Source organism: Prenolepis imparis, unplaced genomic scaffold (genome assembly GCF_030444845.1).
Source record: "Prenolepis imparis isolate NDT839.2.m4 unplaced genomic scaffold, iyPreImpa1.0 SCAF_1, whole genome shotgun sequence".
NCBI classification, from domain to species: Eukaryota; Metazoa; Arthropoda; class Insecta; order Hymenoptera; family Formicidae; genus Prenolepis; species Prenolepis imparis.
In genome coordinates this window covers 136,075-159,202 of record NW_028141159.1, presented here as the reverse complement: position 1 = coordinate 159,202, position 23,128 = coordinate 136,075, and the positions used below count along the sequence as shown (strand labels likewise).

Genomic DNA, 23,128 nt, shown 5'->3' with positions numbered 1-23,128 from the left:
ACGCGATGAAGATCGCGAAGCGAGAAAATAAGAGTTTGAACATCTTGAGGATTATATCCCAAGTAGCAAAATGACGGTAAATTTTGGTCACAAAAAGACCGATTAGACGTCTTAATTAGGTCTTATAAGACCCGAAAATGACGTCGATATGTCACGTCCACAAGACGTCATTTTCTGACTTCTTATGACGACATAATATGACGAATATAATACTTAAAATTGACAAAACTTCGATATTTTAACAATTAATACATAGTATCAGTTTTAGCCCAGTAAGAATAAATCATTCGATAAATATATTACATATTCGATAAATTAGATAATTATAATATAAAAGTTTAAAGTATATTTGACAACAGAAGAATGCCTTAACAAATAAATTTACGCGCATACGTAAATTTATTTGTTAAAAAGGCATTCTTCTGTTGCCAAGTGTACCTTATAGTTAGAGGTACTTGGTACTTATATGATACTTTATATGATACTTTATAATTTTAATAGCAGTTGTTTGCCAGCTTTATATATATATATATATATATATATATATATATATATATAATTCCATGACTAAAACTTAAATACGAGATAGATAGTGCATCGCGCGTCGCATAGCGATAAATGAAAGAACTAAATTTGGACGAATTTAAGACGTCTTAAGACGTCTTCAAAATAACGTCTTTAGTTGATCTAAAAAATAACGTCTTATAAACGTCCATTATTAGTTACCGACGTCATGGACCAAAAATGACTAAAAATAGACGTCATAATGTCGTCTTCTGACGTCACTTTGCTACTTGGAATATGTACCTGCCCGGACTTCTCTTTTTCATCAAGAATCTATTATAATTTATTATTTATACAGTTTAATGAAAATTTTTAAGATATTGATACAGAATTATTACATATACCGCGTATATGCTGGTGTGTTGTGATTACGCAAGCTGCGGATGATTACATGGACAGAATTGTTAAGTTTTAACGAAACGATATGAAAATTTAATGGCGCATGAAAATGAATCGCGTATATTCTATTTTTAATGAAAAATAAATAATATATATTAATTTTACATTTAATTTTACCACATATGGCATGTACACGCACGCGCATATGCACACGTTTGTTTTATAAATATTTATATAAAATATATACAGTCTTTAAATATTTATATATATAATAATTAACTCTCTTAATAAAACATTTTAATTCTGCAATATGTGTATAATATATCATTTAGTTTTACTTATATTTATTAAAAGTAAATACTTATATTTGTTAAGTACAAGACATACATATATATTACATGTAATAATAGAGTATTAACTGCAGGAAGGCGCTTTGTTGGATGGTAACTCTCCATCAGGGGCAAAGACTGACAAACATCACAATAGGAGAGCATATATTTGTACATATATTCCTTCGTGTATTTCTTCGTCTTTTCATTTCTTTATCTCTTTTTGCTATCTTTCCTTCTCTCTCTCTCTCTCTCTCATCCTTTTCGTGTTTGTTTTTGTCTCGCTGTCATCTTTTTCTGTTATATTATCTTCTTCTTTTTCTCTTACCTTTTTCTTCCTCAGTTTTACAACTTAGTATTAAAAAAAAAATCGAAACAATTGTTTCATGTCATTATGACACACATACTTTTGTTATTTTCCTTCTTATTACATTATGCTTTTGTAACATTTAATGGAATAATCTGCAATATTTATAATTTTGATTGTAATTTGTAAAAGCGTGAATTCATATGCAGTACAAATTCAAAAGAATGTACAACTCTATATCTGCGTAATATAGTGGCCACGATCCAAATGTCACGATGAATAACATGATCTAAATCAGTGATGTAAAATATTTATATATACAACTTTGAGTTGCATGTATCTGAGATATATATGTGTTTTCGAATATTTATCTCGCGCGCTGTGTGTCTTATATTTCTAATATCTATACCAGTTTCTCACTCTTGTGGTTATATTGCGTAAATGTTGAAACAAAGTATCCTTCATACTATCGATTCGACTGCTATTAGAGACAACGGTTATGGATGAACGATCGATCGACATCCATCGGTATCGATTCGATATACATTTACGAATAATGGCACGTCACGAAGGAGGATGTTTAACAATAAGAGAGTTTCGAATGCCCGTAAAATATAGGTAAGCCTCGTGCGATGTCTTCGATCGCGAGATAATCGTTCGCCACCTCTTCATCCCTCCAACCCCGCGAGAGGCGAGAGGCGAGAGGCGAGAGACGAGAGACGAGAGAATGCGAGTCGTAATCTCCCCGTATGGACCACGCGCGTGCGGAGAGAGAGTGCGCGTCGCTCCGTCGCGAAGCCCAGATTCCGGACGAAACGACACCCTGCGGTAACCGTCGAGGACGCAACGGATATCTCGAGTCGACGAATCTTTCATCTTCGTGCGTGAAATGCGTTAAACGGTTGGGTCAAGCATTAAACTCTTTAACTACCGCGAGACCGGCATTGGTGAATTAAATGGTCCAGGGATCGCGGGACGACGTTTCACCAAGAGGAGTGTGCGAGAGTCGCGCGCGCGACAGTCGATCGATAGCGCCGAAAAGCGGGCGGAAAGAGCGCGGCTCGATCTTTGCTGAAACGCGGTCCAGAGATTCTTCGTGTACCATCTCATCTCGTGCGTTGATTACACATATGTGATCGCAATGTACGCGATGCACGCGCGCACGCGTGCATGTCTACGCACAGGCGGGATAGCGTGACGCGACCTTGGTGTGTAAAATTCCAAAAGGTGTCCGCGGATTTTTGTCGGATTGTCTCGAACGAGAAAGAAGAATATTATCGAGAAACTAGAGACGCCAAAGTTTAAGTTCGATCGACACATCGAGTGTTTTCAAGAGAGAGAAAGATATATATATATATATATATATATATATATATATATATATAAAGATAGAGATACTGTCTTCTTTATACAGGCAACTTTATACCAATCAACATTTGTCGTGCAAACACATATAGTTGGTGTGCTTGAGACATTCTTAGACGCAATAAAGTTATTCGATACTTTGTTAGATAGACCTTTTTCGATAGACTGCGTTAGCATTTATCGTGTGCTAGGTATTTGACAAAGGATATTGATGTACCATTCATTACAGTGTGACTCTTGTAAATGTGTCCTGTATATATGCTGGTGAATTGTCTGATTACTGCTGGGGAATTTCAGATGGTAAATCGGAAGCGGTACGAAAAGAGCTGCTCCATCAAAAGTACGTGGTAATATGGCATTTGTAATATATATGTACTATTATTAATTAACTTTACAGCATACTAATTGTGTCGAAATCTTAAGTCCACATATAGGTATATTTACACTTATCACATATACATTTTGATAAAATATGTATTTTATTTCGTGATATTAAAAATATTCTTTTTCGATAAATATTTGCGCAATCATAATGTAAAATAATATTTTTCATCATTAATATAAGTATATCATAAAAAAATTAAAAATATATTTCACTCTTTCAATGAAAAATGTAGAAAAATTTAAAACGTCATTACGTACACATTGCAGAGAAAATTTCATCGTTATTTAAGCGCAACAGTATATTGTTAAATGGGCAATGTTGATATCCGCGTCGTTAAAAACTGCACTGTTATGTTAATGCATTAATCTTTATCAGCATCAAACTTTTGCGAGAGAAAAATATAAGATTCTCTTTAAGATTTTCTTTAATAATCATCAAAAGATGACTGCATCGTAATCATTCTATGACATTGTGGCCTTAAATAGTTTATAACGACTAGACATTTATTAAAATGAAATTATGCAAATGTTATAGAAAAAAAGACTTACTTGAGAAATTTTCAAATTCTTTGTTTCTGTAATGTTGAATAAATATTTGAATATATATATATATATATTGATTATAGGTATTATAAAAAAATTGAGGAATATACTTAATAAAGATATGAAATAAGAAAGATAAACATATACGCATACGTAAGATATACATACATACATACATACAAAAGAGCATATCTACATATGTCTTTAATATTGTTAAAGATAAAAATATCAGATTTGAAGAGACTATTATACGTGTGTATATATGTACTAATAGAAAAAAATTTTAAATATACAATTTCAGTCTTGATAATATTTTCGTATCTTTCGGCACTTCGTATCTTCAGAGGCAATTTAAATTTAATATTCTAAATGCTTCAGCTAATATAAAAAAATAAGAAAAAATATATATATATATAAGTATTAGACGTCAGATATAATTTTTTAAATGATTAATCTTCCGAAATATGTGATGCAATTATGTAGATATAGATATATGTATGTAGATACATATTTCAACATTAATCGTTTGATTGTCTAATGTCTAATTATTTTCAATTATTGTTGATGCGTATTATGTTTTATCTTGAATTAGTATAAATAGAATCGATACGTGTCTTGAACAATCATAAACATTGTACCTGCGAAAAGTCGTACGATCGAAAGCACAATATAAATTTGCCAATACATATAGCGATGTAAATTATCTTAACGCAAGTGTTATTATCTCTACTTTGATTCCATCGTCATTCAAAGTATCGTTTGCATAACAAACAGCTTGTACTTAATTGCGAAATTTAGTATCGTTTGTAATTGCATAAATATGTGAATTTTTGCAAATATCGATGCAACAATAAGTGTCGGTCGATGGCTCTAGACTCTTGGAACTTGATGAGAATAGGCACTTCCGGATTACGTTACTAGGGTGATTACTTGAACGAGGGTACGATATAATACCTACGAGAATGATCGTATATAGCAACTCGACCACTCGAATCCTCCTCCGGAAGAGGGAGAGTGGGGAGGGGGGGGGCTGCAAAAAACGGACAGCAAAATACTTTTCTCAATTGCTGTTAACGAGACACAAAGAACGGACAGATTGTGTAGCTCGGAGCACGATATGGCATTCTACATGCAATATGTTTTAAATCGTAGCACTGCGTCTACGTACTTTTGCGGACAAAATATATTAAGAGTTGAATTCATTACGATCAAAAGTTTCGAATTATTGGTGTAATGTCGCATTATATACAGAGTGTTATAAATAAATCGTCAACAACGTAATGATTTATTACTTCGTGAATTTATTTCTATATACATAAAAGTAAGTAAAATATTCTTTCAAATAATAGATAAATAAGAAAAATTTGTTGTTAGGGAGTAATATAAAAATAATACGATATAATTGAGACGCAATAACTAAAAACTTTGTGTCTTCGAAATTCTGTATACATTTTTTATGTATTATAGATATATATAATTAATTCAAATGAATAGAGAGAGAGATAATATTTTCTCTTCAATTTTTTCTGGCTATATCTCCGCATTTTTTATTTTTGCAAATTTTGACAGTAACACGTTTCCATGCGGATGGAACATGTCAGTTAAAAAGCGGGAAATTTGTCATTCTATTTTAATGTACATTTTTCTCCTTATGATAAAAATCTTGATAAATCGTGATATCAAGTATTTCGATAGCTTGATTAAGCTTTTTAGAATTTTTTAGAATTGGTTGGCAAGTACGAGTATTAATTAAGTATATATGATCCGATTGATATCTCGTTGTCGGGCATACCGTGCTTGAGAGGATAAAAAGATTCGGCTATTCTGAAGAATGGGTTAAACCACGACTTGCTATTTACAGTTTTGAAGAAAACTTTTATTTCGAACGATTCTCATATCGCTTTCGTAAAATGAAGACAAATAAAAGCGCTGTTGGATCATTTCGCGACAATATTGCGCTCTGACAATGATATTTGCATCGCTCGCCAAACAGAGAAAAATAAGAGAGGATGCGTGTAGATGCAATTGATCGATAGTTTCTCTAGGATCAATTGTTTCTCTTTGCGCAATTTTTGCAGTGCAATTAGCATTAACAAATAGACTTGAATAGTGTAAAAAAGCGTATAAAAAGTTGTAATTAAATAAATATTAACAAAAGTTAAGTTTAAACTAAATTTTTAACTTAAAACTAAAAATGTTAAAGCGAAACCTAAATATAAAGCAAAAAGTAAAACTCGAGTTTAAGCAAAATTGAAAGCTGCAACTGTAGCTAAAGTTAAAACTAAAGTTTAATCTAGATTTATAACTTAAAAAAATTTCCATTATTGATTCCAATTTTTTCTTAAGATTTACAAGAAAGTTGAAAAATATTCCTCAAGTTAATAAAAACGCATATATTTATCTATAACTATCTATCTGTAATTCTGAATAAATCTAATTGTTATAGGCTGTGTTTTAAAATTCATTGCCAGTGCTGAAAATCTATAGTTCACGTTAAATTTTCAGCTCTGGCAGTAAATTTAGGAACACGGTCATAAATGAAATATATATTTCTTTGTGTGCATCTATTTCTTATTTTATATTTTCGAAAGAATTCTTCTGTATCTTAAAAAGTTAAAAAATAATAAATATAATTAATACAGAGTCAAATACAAATTCTATTTTGTTAGTTTTATAAATATTATAACATTAATGGCTTTTTAAAAATATTATATTGATGGCAGAAAATAGGCATATCTTCGTCTCTGCGCGTGTATCGGCAATTAGGAGATATATTGAGAAATCAATTAATCCATCTTCGGTATTCGTGATTTTGTCTTATTCTCACAATCCAATTTAAAGTTTTCTCACTTTTGGAATTTTTTAATCTCTGTCGTATCGTCTCATATTTTATCAATCTGTAACGGTAAGATGTAAAATTTTTAATGTTGAATTTTACAAATGCGAGCTTAAAATGTACAAAGTGAACATGCATTTGAAAAATGTATTTGTATTTGTATTTTAAATGTACAATGTAAACATGTATTTAATGTTGCATCATTATTGTATAAAAACATTATGTATGAAAATTAATATTTCAAATGATGATAATAGTATATAATTATTCAAATTTTCAAATAAAAATTTTCAATCAAGTATATGTACATGTTTATACATACATACATACATATACATACATACATATATATATATATACATATATACATACATACATGCATACATATATACATACATACATACATACATACATACATACATACATACATACATACATACATACATACATACATACATACATACATACATATATATATATAATAAAAATATATCAAAATAAATATAAAATATCTATTTGATTTCAGTGTCATAGACAATGGAAGATGATCATCACCAGAAAGATCCATAATGTTCAAACTCATCACTGTGTTTATCGTCGCAAATTTCTCATCATCAATCGCATTTTTGGAAGATGTCGCGCACTTTCGACAGTCTCTTAAAAGTAAATTCACGAAAAGCAACACTCACACAAAATCATGTTCAGTATCACGAAAAGACAGAGCATGCAATGTCGTGCGTGACCTTATCAGGAACTATTAAACGGTCGATTTAATAACGAAATCGCAGAGTAATGATCAGAGACATACGACTGAAGCTGACGATCACCACCGCGAATTACAATCAAGCGAGTTGCAAGTGTGATCGTCGGCACGTATCTATACATGGCGGTGGCGGTGGATCTTTGCTTCGATTCGTCTTAATTTTCTATTGCGTCACGGTAATCTGCGGCGACTCCAAGGACAGGATGCCGCGTGGACTCAAGGATTTACAGATAATTTTGAATAAGACACCTCAAGCGGCTGTGATGGGCCATTGTGATCTGGAGAGAGAGTGCGACTGGTTCTGGGATGATCAAAATCCTAAAAGCTTTAGGAAAGTCGTGGCATCATCAAATAGCACACTGTCAAAATATTTTCCGACCACGGATGCTGATGATTCCGCAAATGGTAACCCTCTTAGGCTAGTTGTACGTTTAAAAAAAAATTGGAGCGAAATTAAGTAAAAAAAACTACTTTGTGATAGAATTAGAATCCAAATTATAAAATTTAAAATAAAATGACTATAATAAATTTTGTAAAAGAAAAAAAATCAATTTATCTTTCAAGGCCATTTCCTGTGGTTAAACGGTAAAGGGAATGCTCAAATATGGTCACGTTTGATTTTTCGCACCAGTCCGAATTGCCACGTCGAATTCTGGCTTTACCAGGTGGAAATGGAAGAGGGATTCGTAAATATTGTCATACAAACTAACAATATGAGCTCAATTGCATACACAAAAAATTTGAACAATGTTATTACGTATGTACAGAAAAAATTGTATTTGTATTACGATAATATATATTTTCAGAAAAAAAGATTAATACTTTTGAATGTTATTCTAGATGGGAGAGAATGAATTACAAGTTACGCGCGGTCGATCAATCCTATAGATTAATTCTAGAGATATACTTGCCAACTTTCAATTCAAGTGTCGGCGTTGACAATGTTCGTCTAGTAAATTGCTTCCCAGGTATAGTTAATAAAAATACATATTTTATAATATTGTATAAGGATTTAATTAATTGAACACTTTGATCGTTATATAGATTACACGTTTGCACCTGTTTGAAATTTATGACATTTACATACGGCTCTATTTTCTGTTCATGCATACGTTTATGTATTCGTTGTTTCGTACATAAAATTAAGCAAATGTGAATTGTATTGTATATATAATTGCAGTAGCAATCATATAATATTAATTAAAAAAGAGAAGTATTTAAGTCATTTGAAGAAATAGCCATATGATTTTGAAGGAAATGCAAATGCGGTTTATACACAATTGCAATCATATATAATGCGATCATATAATATTAATTGAAAAAAATTTAATACACAAAATTAATAATAAACAAATTTAATACATAAAAATAAGTAACAATGTAGGCTCCCTGCATTGATAAATTACAAATTCAAAAGGAGGCTATATGGAGCCACGCGTAGGGTGTAGGTACGCAAATATTAAAAACAAACTTGTTGGAAAAACAAATTTATTGAATCTAAACGTTTCGGTCCTTTCTTTGGACCTTCTTCAGTAAATTTAATACAATAAATAATAATGGGGAATCTACATACTACCGCACGTAGCGCAAAAGCCGTGAGCCCCCCCTATCGATATCCCATTAGATAGACAAAGTGACATAATATGTCATGAGGTACTCAAAAGTGGACTATAATGACGAGTATAGTGAGGAATTTCCGAAAGGGGGCTCACTCTTACTCACACACTCATCCATCGCACGTTCACACGACCGTACGCGGACGCGCCCGACGCACGAGTCACTATACTCGTCATTATAGTCCACTTTTGAGTACCTCATGACATATTATGTCACTTTGTCTATCTAATGGGATATCGATAGGGGGGGCTCACGGCTTTTGCGCTACGTGCGGTAGTATGTAGATTCCCCATTATTATTTATTGTATTAAATTTACTGAAGAAGGTCCAAAGAAAGGACCGAAACGTTTAGATTCAATAAATTTGTGTTTCCAACAAGTTTGTTTTTAATATTTGCGTACCTACACCCTACGCGTGGCTCCATATAGCCTCCTTTTGAATTTGTAATTTACAAATAAAAATTTAATTTAATAATTAAAACGCAACAATTTTGCATTTATCTAGAATCTATGCCTGTCGGTGCCGCCTGTACGAAGGATATGTTTCGATGTAACAACGGTTCTTGCTTGAATAGGACTCGTGTCTGTGACTTTATAGAGGATTGCGCTGATGGTGAAGATGAAACATTCGAGTGCGGTGTGTTCATCAAAAATTCATCTTTTTCTTTTTTTATAATTTTATAATTTTATAATCTTTATCAAACTTATGCTCTACATGTATTTAAGAATAGTTGTGCGCTTTTCTCATATATGAAATGAACATGTTGAAAATTTTGACAGACAAAATACCTGAGAACGCGAGATGTAATTTTGAGAACGGTTGGTGTGGATGGACAAATGTTCTTGGAAGACCTTTAAATTGGACTCTTAATAAAGGTGCTACGCCAACTGCAAGAACCGGACCCAATTACGATCATACTTATCGTAATGCAACAGGTGAGCGCTTGAATTAGATTAAGCGAAGAGAATGTGATATCAGTATATGTATGTACAATAATATATCGTTATCGTCTTTCCTCTCCCTTATTTGGCAGGAACTTATGCGTTCGTGAATATGGCATCTAAAACTAAAATTCCATATGGCAGTCGAGGCACCATCGAAAGTCCTTTATATAATCCGACACCACCTTATAGCAGCGATCCTAATAGTCCTTATCATAAATCGTGTCAAGTATGTTTGCAATTTTATTCTATTATTATAGTTTCATTCATTTGCTTTTAATCTATCTAAATTAAAAACAAGCATTTGTGTCGATTTTATAAATGCTTTATAATAGTAAAAGATTCATTGGCAATATATACATATATATATATATATATATATATATATATATATATAAATGGCATTGGCAAAAATTTTATAAAATTGATGCTATGTCGATATGATATACTAACTAAAGATAAAGAGTTAAATATATAATTTAATATATAAATTTAATTCACATGACACACACATGATGTTCAAGTAACCATTTTATTAATTTATTCGATGCGATGTAACACTTGCTTATTTAATTTTGAAATACGACATATGTTGCAACGCCAATTGTCAATTATTATTCTGTGTTGTCTATCTCTCTACTACGAATGATTATGATATACATATCAATATGATATCAGACACGACGTGTCCTTATTGCAAATGCTCCTTTCTAGAAAATGGTATTAGAAATAGTTATCGCGAAGTAATGTCTATATCATAATGTGTATCACATCGTCCTACGTGAGAGAGGTTTCTTACATGCCTTCAACAAATTTCTCTTATGAATGGCACAAACGCTTCTAGATACGCTTTTTCTACCACAAGTACGGTGTGCATAGCGGATCTCTTGGACTTTACCTGGTCCAAGTAAAACCAAACGGAAATCATACCAGCAGATTGTGGTGGGCTTACGATATTAACAGCGACACTTGGATTAATGAGGCAGTTGCTTTACCTAACATAACATTTAGGTAATTGTAAAAAAATACAGTGACGTAATGATGCATGCACATAATGCAAAACTTGATTAATTTTTTCGACACCTATTATTTATAGATACGTTTTGCAATTCGAGGCGTCCAGAGGGATTTCTTCGAAAGGTGATATAGCAATTGACGATATTTCCTTAAGTCCGGAATGCTTCGCCATTGGTAATTTTAATAAATATATCTGTATTATATTATAAATATATATGTTAAGTATATCACACACACACACACACACACACACACACACACACACACACACACACACACACACTTTAAAAGATATGACAAATCGATATGAAAATCACAGACAAATTATAGTCACAGTATTTAGGATGGTAGTATATGTAAAACTACCTATTTTTTGTTATCTACAAAACTTTTCAAACATTTTTTTATTCAGGAGTTCCACCGGAAGTTGTAGGCAACTTTAATTATTACAATCCTAATATTGGAATAAAACCGCCACAGCATCCGGATTTCGCAAACGAGACAGGTATGCAAAATTGAGATGCATTTTTCTCATTAAACTTGGCATAAAATTGATGAAACGTTATATTTATTGTAAATATCGCGCAAATATTTATTATAAAATAAAGTAAAATGTATGTTGGTACAATATTTTGATAGAGTGTTTGTTATTTTTGTTGCATAATTATCTTCTTAATAAGATTTTTCTTATGCGAAAATTATAATACAGTATTTTAGTATACTAGTTTTTATGTTTTTATTTTCAAAAAAATATCTTCTTTGTATTTTTTAACATTATCTATTCATAGTTTAGATTTAAAAAAGAAATTCTTTACACTAAATCAAGAATTAACTATTCGAAATTTTACTATATCTTTTTAGTACAATCACTTTCTCTAAAAATTGCTTTATTTAAAAAAGATAATTAATTATTTTCAAATAATGATCAAAAAAGCCGAAATAATGACGAAAAAGCTTGTCAGTCCGGTTGAGGATATGCTGTAGCGTCGCAGAATTGTTTATTATGATATTTACTTATGCGCGAGAAGCTATCGTGTCTTTTAATTACCAAATAAATTTGAATGCCAAATAAATTCGTGTTGCTTTCAGTTATTCAGATTACTGCTTGCGGAGCTACTGGCAGAACGGGCCCTATTATCGAGGAATGCGTCGACAAATATAATAGCACCAATGTAGAATTGATTGTGCCATCGTCGATACCAAATCAGGAGAATACGCCGGCAATCTTTAATTCAAATGGAGTTCAACGATGGACCGCACCACGCGGTGAATACTACACGTTAGTATAGATGTCAAAAAATATAGAATTATAATAAGAAGAATCATTGTGTTTCGTATTAAAAACACGCAAGAGGAATTTGTTTAAAAGAATGATTAGTTCCTTTATCATTATATATATTTGTTATTGTGTTTAGTTAATCTAAGAATTTTACTGTTGAAATGATTCGTGTGAGATGCGCGAAAGTGATAAACAGGATATTACAAAAAAATTAAATACAAAAAATGTTTCAATCTATTCAATTAGTAAATTGTCTCCAAAAACAGTTTAATTGGCGTTGGAGCACGAGGAGGACAGGGTTCTGGCGGCGCGGGTAGCACTTTGGGTGCCCTTGTTCGCGGTGTGGTAGAGCTCCAAAAAGGCGATCAATTATATTTCATAGTAGGTCAAGAGGGAATAGACGCATGTCCTAAAGTGAGTATACAAAGTAAATAGAAATGAATAAATTAATAATATAACCGGGAAAAGTGCGAATCAACATATGTGTATATAATATTGTATTATTGATATTATAAATTATAAATTTTATAAAATTTCTTTGCATATAAAATTTTATTTTCATGATAAGATTAAGATTTGGAAAATTAATAACATGTTTCCCCTTTACTAATGTTTTAAGCATAACTGCATCATTTTTAATGACACTGTTTTATCTGTAATTGGTGAATTTGTTTAGAGATTCTCTCTCTCCTCCCCCTTCTCTCTCCTCTCCCTTCCCTCTCTCTGACTATCAGAGAAAGTATAAAAAGAGAGTAAAAATAAAAATATAATAATCTATTACAAAAAATTAAATGTTTTATCGTAGAAATGGTATTTCACAAATAACTTATTCAACTTTAAGTTTCTTTAACAACTTTTTTTATTATATTTTAAAATAGAGTATTTTTTATTCTTACGCACTCTTTTTTATTCTTACTGTGATAGAGTTAAATAATTTATGTTTATGCAAGTTACGCAAGTAAAAATAATGAGAAATGATATCAATTTCCCGATTATCAAAGTAGCTTTATTTTTCAAAGGCGAAATTTTATATGAAATTTTTATTCTGTCTTATAATTTATTTTCACATGTATATATAAAATCATCATTTTCTCTCGGTTGTACCGAGAGAGGTCAATTGTATAAGACATGCTTTATATTTATGCAGAAAATTTATATTGTTTTATTGTTGTTACATTGTTATCCAGAATCTTGGCATGCAGACAGTCAATTGTCAATCACCGGATCAATCGCACGAGTCATCACCTGTGTATGCATCAGGCGACGTTTCGACGAAAGTGCGAGAAGTGAAAAAAATCGAGTTTAAGAATGGTGGTGGTGGTGGCGGTGGTGCAACAGTTGTTTTTGCAGTAAATAATATTCTTGCCGCAATTATTTAATACAAAGAGATAATACCTATAAATAAGAGAGTAGAAAATAAAAATGTCTAAAGTGACGCGTCAATACACTGCTAAGAAAAAGATAGTGTGTGTCATATAGATATTTTTTTCTTTTTTTTTCATTATAGTTTTTCATTATAATAATAATATACACTTGCAAAATAAAAGTCTTACTTTTCTCAGCTTTTTACTACTAATTTTCCACCATTATGCAAATTTAATGTATTTCTTTAAATGATTGTAGCTAAGAGCCAATGGTGAACCCGAATCTATCTTAATCGCGGGAGGTGGTGGTGGTTTGGGGCTAGGTCATGTCACGGACGATGGATTGCAACATGGACGTGGCCCTATTCCGGCAGGTAGACATTCATCTCCTCTGTCCGTAGCTTCAAAAGGCATAGGTAATTAGCTATTTTTTTAAATGTGTATATAAAATCTCAAAACATTTTTTGTTTAAGAGACAAACTTTGAGTAAAAAATGGAAATTTGAGTATAATCTCGCGACTTTTAGGTGGACCTGGTGGCAGTTGGGACGGTTTGTGGACTAACGATTCCGATCAACAAAACGTTGCGGGAATGCCACTGATTTATGGAGGTTTGGGAGGATTCGGTTGCGAATCCGGAGACCAAGGTCACGGTAACGGAGGTTTCGGTGGAGGAGGGGGTGGTTGCAAAACTGGAGGCGGTGGCGGTGGTTATGTTGGTAAATAAGAATCTTAAATAATTTAATTTCCTTGAATTTCTTGATTTTTTTGTTCAGATTAAAAATAGAAACTGACAGTGGAATTGAAAAGTTAAAGTAAATCTTGCTGATTCAGTTATAATTATAATTATAACAATTCACACACACACACACACACACACAGAATTAATCTAAAAATATAATCCTACATAAGGAAAAATATATTAAAAAACGCGAAGTAGCTGAGATGTTTCTCATTAAGAAACATAATAACACAATTAACCTACAGAGAGACACAGAGAACTTACCCGAAACTTATGATTTGATAATAAACACGTTATAATACTTATCGACTTTTATAATGTCATTATGTGCTTGGCTCCGGTGAGAAACATACATGCTTCTTCATATCTTTCGATATTATATTGATATTTTATATTTTCCAACGTTTTTTGATGTGCAATGAATGTGAGTTGATAATCATCTATTCACTTATCTTTCAACTCTTAATCTATTTTATTTTTGTATTATTTTTTGTGATTGTAGACATTAACTGACCCGTTTAATCCTTTGTAATTAATTGCTTGAAAAGGACCAAAAACTATGGTCGAAACGTCGCAATAAAGTTTCTGTAAATACAAGTTGCCAGTTGTGTCGACTAAAAATTATATTTTTTTGCTAAAAATATAACTTTGTATTTTTCAGGCGGCAGTACCGGACACTTTGGAAATGGCGAGGGTGGTTACTCGTACGCCAGTCAGAAGCTCACTGACATTTATTTCAAAGCTGCAGCTCATTATGGCTCGGGCGAGATTCTCATTATACCCGCGATCAGTGGCTGCGGTTGTGATTATCGTTGCGTCGCACTCGATCAGTATTTAAGTGAGACCAAGTGTCTCTGTCCCCAAGGTTGGTTGCTCAGCAATGATTCCAAATCATGTATTAGTAAGTACAGCCATATAAAAGATCATCATATTCATTATTTCATGTAAATATATACAAAGTAAAAAATTGTTTTGTGAATTTTAGTGACCGACGATTCCAAGAATGCACATCAAACGTATATGATACCGTTTGTAGTAGTAATCATTGGCCTATTCGCCATTATCGGAATTTGCCTAGTATCTTGTAAGTATATACATCTCAAATATATCGCCATTTAATTTTCTTATTTAATTGATATAAATTTGTCCGCCAATTTGATATGCTTATTTATTTATATCGTGTATTTTTCGATAGATAAACGGTACCAAAACCAAAAAGAGCTTCTACATCGCCGCCAAGTGATGTTTGGCAACGGCACAGAGTTAACTGCACTGCGTGCCGTATCAGATACAATGATGACCGAATTTAACCCCAACTATGAATTCGCTGGCAATTTGTATAGCTTTAAAGACTTACCGCAAATACCCCGTGATTACATTACTTTAGTAAAGTTAGTATAAATACGTTCATGGTTTTTTCAATTGAGAGAGAGAGAGAGAGAGAGAGAGAGAGAGAGAGAGAGAGAGAGAGAGATTAATCAATTAGATGTATCAACTTTAGTAACTTTACAAGTTAAATTTGGCTTTCTTACAATGTGTCTATTCTCATAATTAAGTTTCCAGAATTTTTCTGACAGTCTCTAAATTTAAATAGGAAATAAGATAAAAAAACTATTTTAGTTGTGTGGAATAAAATAAAAACGATTACATTTTTTAATACAGACCTCTCGGTCAAGGCGCTTTTGGCGAAGTTTTTCAAGGCGTATACAAATATAGACGTGACGAGGAACATCCTGTTGCTGTAAAGACGCTACCATCTTTATCCACAACACAAGCAGAAGCTGATTTCATGATGGAGGCATTGATAATGAGTAAATTTAATCATCCTAATATAGTACACTTTATCGGTGTCTCTTTTGATAAACATCCGAGATATATCGTTCTCGAGTTATTAGCCGGAGGAGATCTCAAGAATTTCCTACGCGAAGAAAGGCCTCGACCAGTAAGTATTAATAATATTATTAACTCTCTTGAAAGAGAAAGAGAAACAATGTACCAAAGAGTGAATATGCGAATTTAAATAAAGAAAAATGTGATTGTTAGAAGATATAATCTCCGCCACGTAGATTAATAAAAAAATTACTATATAGGTATATGTATATAATATCAAGAACTTGAATCAAGAACGCTCGAAATCGGTGACTTACTAATTCTATTTCAGAATTCTTTTTTCTTTCAATCGGATCGTAAGTAATTGTAATCAAATCGAAATTTTATAAACTCTACGACAGTGAAACCGTATAATCGAAAATTGATTAATTTTTTTTATATACTCTCCTTTTGTCACGCTTTTTATCAATTTCTACAATTCTACAGTTTATTTTTTGCACAATGAAGAAATATGATAACGTCTCGCACCAAACGTGTGAGACATATAATATCGTGTTATCATGTATTCCAAGAGATTAGGTGACATTTTAGAAAATAATTATTGTATTTAAAAAAAAAGCAAAGCTGTTACATATATACGAGACCTAAAATAACGAATAAATATGAATGGAATATATTGCTTTTTCGAATATATGGAATAATTTTATAAATGAAAAGAATGCTACCGATATTTCATTTTTCTAATTTTTTTACCTAAATCTCTGATCATTATTAGAAATTATTTTTAATTATATATTGTTTTAACAGTAGGACTATTTTTTATTAATGATATTTGGTTGTTTATTCTCTTATATATGTATTGTTACTGTATTATATGTATAAATTAAAATTCATTATTGAAACATATTGTGCATTATATTTGTAATTTCTATTTATTTTAGAATATATATACAACTCAAACATTACACATTGAAGTATTTTCGGATAGAATATATTTTATTTAATTTTTGAAATAGACACGCGCATGTGTATATGCACATATACAAACATATATGTGATGTATTTTTGATTTGCAGGATCGACCTACATCGTTAACAATGCTGGATCTCATTATGTGTGGCTATGATGTCGCAAATGGTTGTAAATATATGGAAGAAGCGCGTTTTATACACCGAGATATTGCCGCTAGGAATTGTTTATTGACTACCAAAGCACCAGGGCGTACTGTTAAAATCGCGGATTTCGGTATGGCCAGAGACATTTATCGAAGCGATTATTATAGGAAAGGTGGCAAGGCGATGCTGCCTATAAAGTGGATGCCGCCAGAGAGTTTTTTGGACGGTATATTCACTACGAAAACCGATGTCTGGTGAGATTGTTTTTCGTAATAATTTCATTTTTTGTTCAAACAATTTTTAATCTAACAATAAGAAATGTGCCTTACATTTTTCTGTTATTTATATTATTTATATTCCTCGTAAAAATTAAAGTTTTTACGATACAAAAGAAATTTTTCATCGATATGTAACTTATTATATGTATAAAGAAATATAGGAAAGATTGTATGTATATAATATATGCCAATTTCTGCATTTGGGAAAAGATACAGTACAATGTATGTACTACAATTGATTTTTTTAGGGCCTTTGGTGTGCTTCTATGGGAAATTATGTCATTTGGATATATGCCCTATACCGGATGCGCAAATCGCGAAGTCATGTCGATGGTGACGTCCGGTGGCCGTCTCGAAAAACCTGCAGGATGCCCAGATCCTATATACGGGATTATGACGCGATGCTGGCATCCGCAGCCCGATGATAGACCAAGTTTTTCCACTATCGCCGAAAGGATTGGTTATTGTTTGCAGGTAAGAATGCGAGCCGAAAATCTATAATCTTTATGGCAATCTTTTCTTCCCTTTAAATAACTCTAGTTTTATTATTTAATCAATAAAACATAATCTTTTATTTTGCAAAGGATCCAGATGTGATAAATCATCCTACGCCTAATTTTGACATATTGCCGATTTGCGATCGTGAAATAACGATCATGAGACCGGACCCGGAAGCAGAATGTATCAATGTACAATCTGATGTCGGTATATAGTTGTAAAATAATGTGTTGTTAATTGTTTTATTTTACCCGACATGCACACGTACATAAAAAAACTGTAAACTTGTCTAACAGCTGGATGGATGCGGTTACATGCAACCGAGAATCATCGATCCTCGATCCGTGGCACATCGCGTAGGTCAAGCCGTGCGTGGTACCGCCTATAATTCGGAAAATGAAAAATTAAATAGAAGTTGCAAATCACACGGAAGAATTTTTTCAAGACCGGCAGAATGTCGGCAAGGAACATTCAGTTGCAATACGTATGACTCTAGCACGGATACCTTTGATCAAACCTACAGTGGCGACAACAATCATCAGGACGATCGTGACAACGAGATGATGGGAGATTGCAAGGTGCATATTTGGGAAATTTGTCCGCTAGTTACTTTAATTGTATTTAATTAATTTCATGAGATTAATTATCATTTAATACAGGTGACAACGAGATGATGGGAGATTATTTTGTAAAGATGTATGTATACTCGTCAAAAAAATTATCGCAACACGTAATCAATATCAAAATTTAGCATAAATTTAAATAAGCGTATCTCCGCGAAAAATTGTTGTATTTCAAAAATTTTCTTTTTGTTTTAAAGGGTAAAGTCTCTACTTTAAGGAACTTTCGTTCGATTTTGATTTTATTCTCTTCCCCTTTCTCCATCCCTTTAAAAAAAAGGACGTGTTTTTTTTCTAAAAAATTGCATAGTTTTTTACGAACTCTACGGAGTGTACTAAATTTTTTCCGTAAATATCATCATTGCTATCGTAAAATATGGACTTTACTCTACAAATTTTAAAAAATATTGAATACCGTACGATTTTTTTTCGCGAAGTTACGGCGTATCAAAGTTACCTATGCATTTTTGCCTATATATTCAATTACCGCCAACATTAGCATTACCCGATGGGCACTACGGGGAGGTTGCTGGTCGGATTTTGCCCATCGTGTGTGTGTGTGTGTGTGTGTTGGGGCAGGGATATATGTGTTCGTATTTAAAATTGTATATTTCTGCCTCGTTTTTGGATGACCTCTTGCAGGCGCTCACGCATATTAATGCAGGCTCTAATTGTGGGTTGCAGAATTTCGAACCATATTCGATGTAGGGCTGCTTCCAATTGCTGGAAATTGGTTGGTAGTTTTTCAAAATCATGCAGCCATCTTCACATAAAAGGTCATCCGAAGACGAGGCAGAAATACACAATTTTAAATACAAACATATATCCCTACCCCAACACACACACACACACACACACACACACACACGCACACACACACACACGCACACACACACACACACGATGGGCAAAATCCGACCAGCAACTTCCCCGTAGTGCCCATTGGATAATGCTAATGTTGGCGGTAATTGAATATATAGGCAAAAATGCATAGGTAACTTTGATACGCCGTAACTTCGCGAAAAAAAATCGTACGGTATTCAATTTTTTTTAAAATTTGTAGAGAAAATTCCATATTTTACGATAGTAATGATGATATTTGCGAAAAAAATTTAGTACACTCCGTAGAGTTCGTCAAACTATGCAATTTTTTGAAAAAAAAACACGTCCCTCCTTTTAAAGGGATGAAGAAAGGGGGAGAGAATAAAATCAAAATCGAACGAAAGTTCCTTAAAGTAGAGACTTTACCCTTTAAAATAAAAAAAAAATTTTTGAAATACGACAATTTTTCGCGGAGATACGCTTATTTGAATTTATGTTAAATTTTGATATTAATTACGTGTTGCGATAATTTTTTTGACGAGTGTATTTGGGAAATTTATCCGTTAGTTACTTTAATCTTTAATTGTATTTAATTATTCTCATGAGATTAATTATATTTAATACAAGTTTTATTTATTAAAAGACGTTATTTCTTGTATTTAAATAAATAAGTATTTATTGTTAGATAAATAATAAGTAATATCTATTAGAGGGAGGGAGGGAGGGAGGGAGGGAGGGAGGGAGGGAGGGAGGGAGGGAGGGAGAGAGAGAGAGAGAGAGAGAGAGAGAGAGAGAGAGAGAGAGAGAGAGAGAGAGAGAGAGAGAGAGAGAGAGAGAGAGAGAGAGAGAGAGAGAGAGAGAGAGAGAGAGAGAGAGAGAGAGAGAATGTGTGTGTGTGTGTGTCTGACACATAAAAAATACGTTAACTTAATATCAATGTGTTAATAAGAGTTTTATTTATAATAAAAGAGGTAACAAATGTTTTATTACATTTAAGAATAATTGAAATTTGTTGTTACATATTTGCTTAATTTTTTTTCTTTTTTTAAATATTGCATTAAAAAGTCTATTTCTTTTTCTCTCTCTCAAAACTGTATTGGCACATTATGATTGGGCTCTTTCTCATGTAACAATGTACATTATTATCACAATATTTCTTATCATTGAATCGTTGCATGCACGTACCGAGTATCGTCGTTTCGAGTATATTGCCGAATATTTGCGCATGCTGCTATGTCATTATGTTAATATTACAAAAAAAAAAAAAAAAAACGTTTTGCAGGATAAGAGCAAAATCGCTCGATCGGATCGAGATAGCAGGATAATACATCGAACCAACATTGAAGACCGCGATAACACAGACAACGGTAATAACCGTCCAGAGGAAGAATGTCATTTGACTGCCAATATCGATAGCGCGATAACGGATCGCAGAAATGGCAATGAGAGTACAACGACTACCGATACCAATTCCGACTCTTTGATAGCGCAATCCTCGGACACCCCGCTCGACACAACCAACTCGTCGCCCAACACGCGCACTTGTTCACCAAGTCATACTACCGGCCTCAACAATGTCAACGGTATGGTAAAGAAGAATACATTGAAAGCGACACTGAGTTTGGATCCGAGCGCTCTTTGCAGAGGCAACATCCCTTATGAGAAGATTACAACGCGAACGCAACGTTCGAGCACACCGGGCAGTATGGAGCTAAGGAAGGTAATTTCACCCCCACCCTACATTCGACGTCCTGCAAAGTTTCCATCCGATCGTCGTCCTTGATCTCGAAAATGCTTAAAATACGTCCAGCATTGAACTCGTCTCAAACGAATCTACAATTGAAGAGTTTACTCGATAAAGAATGTGTGTACACATGTGTTGGTAATAATAATATTTCTTAAAAAATATAGAGAATCCAGATTTATAAGTCTTATTGCATCAAAATATATACACACAAGTATAATCTGAAGTGGAATGTCTCTTTGAAAATAATGGTGAAAAGTGGAATTAATATAATGTAGTATTCTATACATTACACATTTTTTGCACATGCTTTTTCAGCGAGGGTAAAACTCCCTGATTGCAATTTATATAATAATATATTTTTCAAAGATCATAAACATTTTTTACACACACACACACACACATAACACACAAAGAAAGATTTTTTTTCATTCGACAGAATATGTAAAAAAGTTTTTAACTTTTATTATTGCATTTGAATAAATTAATGTTCTCTTATCTATTTTACATTATCCGCTTTTGCAACGAAGGATTCCCTGGGTCACGAACTACCGAGGGAAGAAGAGTGCTCCTGCTGAGATTTATCCGAGGGGGGTTGACGAGGCTGCTCGAAGGCCGCGATCGCGGCCGCTCGTCGGTTGCCACTGCAAAGATCGGCCACGACGACTGCGGTTACGATGGACACGCAGCTCGTAGAACTCTCCTCGCCTACGTGGGTCTGCGACAATGAATACTCGCGTCGTTTCTATTCCGAGGAGACCCTCCTGTGAATAGGAACCACGTCGATGCGCTTCATGGCCGATGTTTCTTTGATGACACAGGCCAGTTTCCATAAAAAAGACTCTATTGTAAGTCGGCAGGAGAGATTGTTAAACGAATGTAATAGACTAGTTTTACGTACGTAAATATACATACAAGAGGGGAACGCGAAAGAGAATACCAAATACATAATATATTCAAGACGAGCTCATCGAGTGAAAAAGATTCTAATATCGTATAACGAATAACAAGATATCAGATATTGAATAACGAGATGAAACAGGAATTTATATAAATTTATTGGAAAATTACTCAAACACGTTTGTGAGCGTGAATTAATCGGAGTGAACTCAACATTGTAAAAAATGCGAATATTTATTATGTATGTGTGTACTTCGAAACCGCAGATAAATAAACAGCCTTCGGATAAACAGCATTTATTCGAGCATGTAACTTTAATCGAAATAATATGTGGAATTTGCATGACGATTTTTAATTTATGGAAGAAAGGAGAATGTTTTTTTTCTTATAATGTACATACATATACTTGATATTTAAAGGTTTAACAAACGCGAGTAGTTTTGACAGTAAGGTATCCCTGATCTCGAACAGATGATTGTATCGTCTATCTGTCTAATCGATAAGAATAGCAATCGGGATCGATTTGGGATCGATCCGAAAAATATCACATGATTGTTGACTAAGGTGTGTGTTATATCGTAATATCGATGTAAAAGCTCTGTAGGCTGATAGTCTACTTTGTGATTCATCTTTAACCAAAGAAGCAACGACATAAACTCGATCCTCGTCGATACACTATCCATATTGTAAAGTGGACAACATTATGAGTACATCTTGGAAAGAGGGGAATAAAAAGAGCACGAGCCCTTTTTTATTTTTCTTACAATGACAACGTACTTTACATACGCGTAGCGTATGAAAGTCAGTTACCATATGTATCTATATACGTGAAACGTAATAAAAGCGTGTTTATGAACTGTATTACTATTTCATGCTTCTCCCCCCCCCCCTCTCTCTCTTTCTCTAAAATAAATTAAAAATTATTATGATTG

The 23,128-nt window shown here is 33.0% G+C and overlaps 1 protein-coding gene across 5 annotated transcripts; it reads left to right on the top strand.

Moving 5' to 3' along the window:
• The first annotated feature begins 2,263 nt into the window (after positions 1-2,263).
• On the top strand, positions 2,264-23,052 carry Alk (Anaplastic lymphoma kinase). 5 transcript variants are annotated; one of them, XM_083044874.1, is made up of 25 exons: positions 2,264-2,440; positions 2,954-3,244; positions 7,194-7,835; positions 7,995-8,187; positions 8,271-8,398; positions 9,552-9,683; positions 9,827-9,982; positions 10,081-10,217; positions 10,833-10,999; positions 11,085-11,179; positions 11,418-11,510; positions 12,095-12,284; positions 12,551-12,698; positions 13,472-13,633; positions 13,908-14,064; positions 14,175-14,366; positions 15,051-15,290; positions 15,375-15,473; positions 15,585-15,780; positions 16,052-16,331; positions 17,296-17,588; positions 17,861-18,086; positions 18,197-18,313; positions 18,407-18,688; positions 20,835-23,052. In XM_083044874.1, the coding sequence occupies exons 3-25, from the start codon at positions 7,460-7,462 to the stop codon at positions 21,333-21,335; spliced, it is 4,560 nt and encodes a 1,519-aa protein (XP_082901000.1). In that variant the 5' UTR covers positions 2,264-2,440; positions 2,954-3,244; positions 7,194-7,459; the 3' UTR covers positions 21,336-23,052. The 5 variants fall into 5 exon arrangements, with proteins under 5 accessions (XP_082901000.1, XP_082900992.1, XP_082901026.1 ...); XM_083044866.1 differs by having other exon boundaries at positions 2,264-2,747; XM_083044900.1 differs by having other exon boundaries at positions 2,266-3,244; positions 20,835-21,272; positions 21,827-23,052.
• The last annotated feature ends 76 nt before the right edge of the window (positions 23,053-23,128 follow it).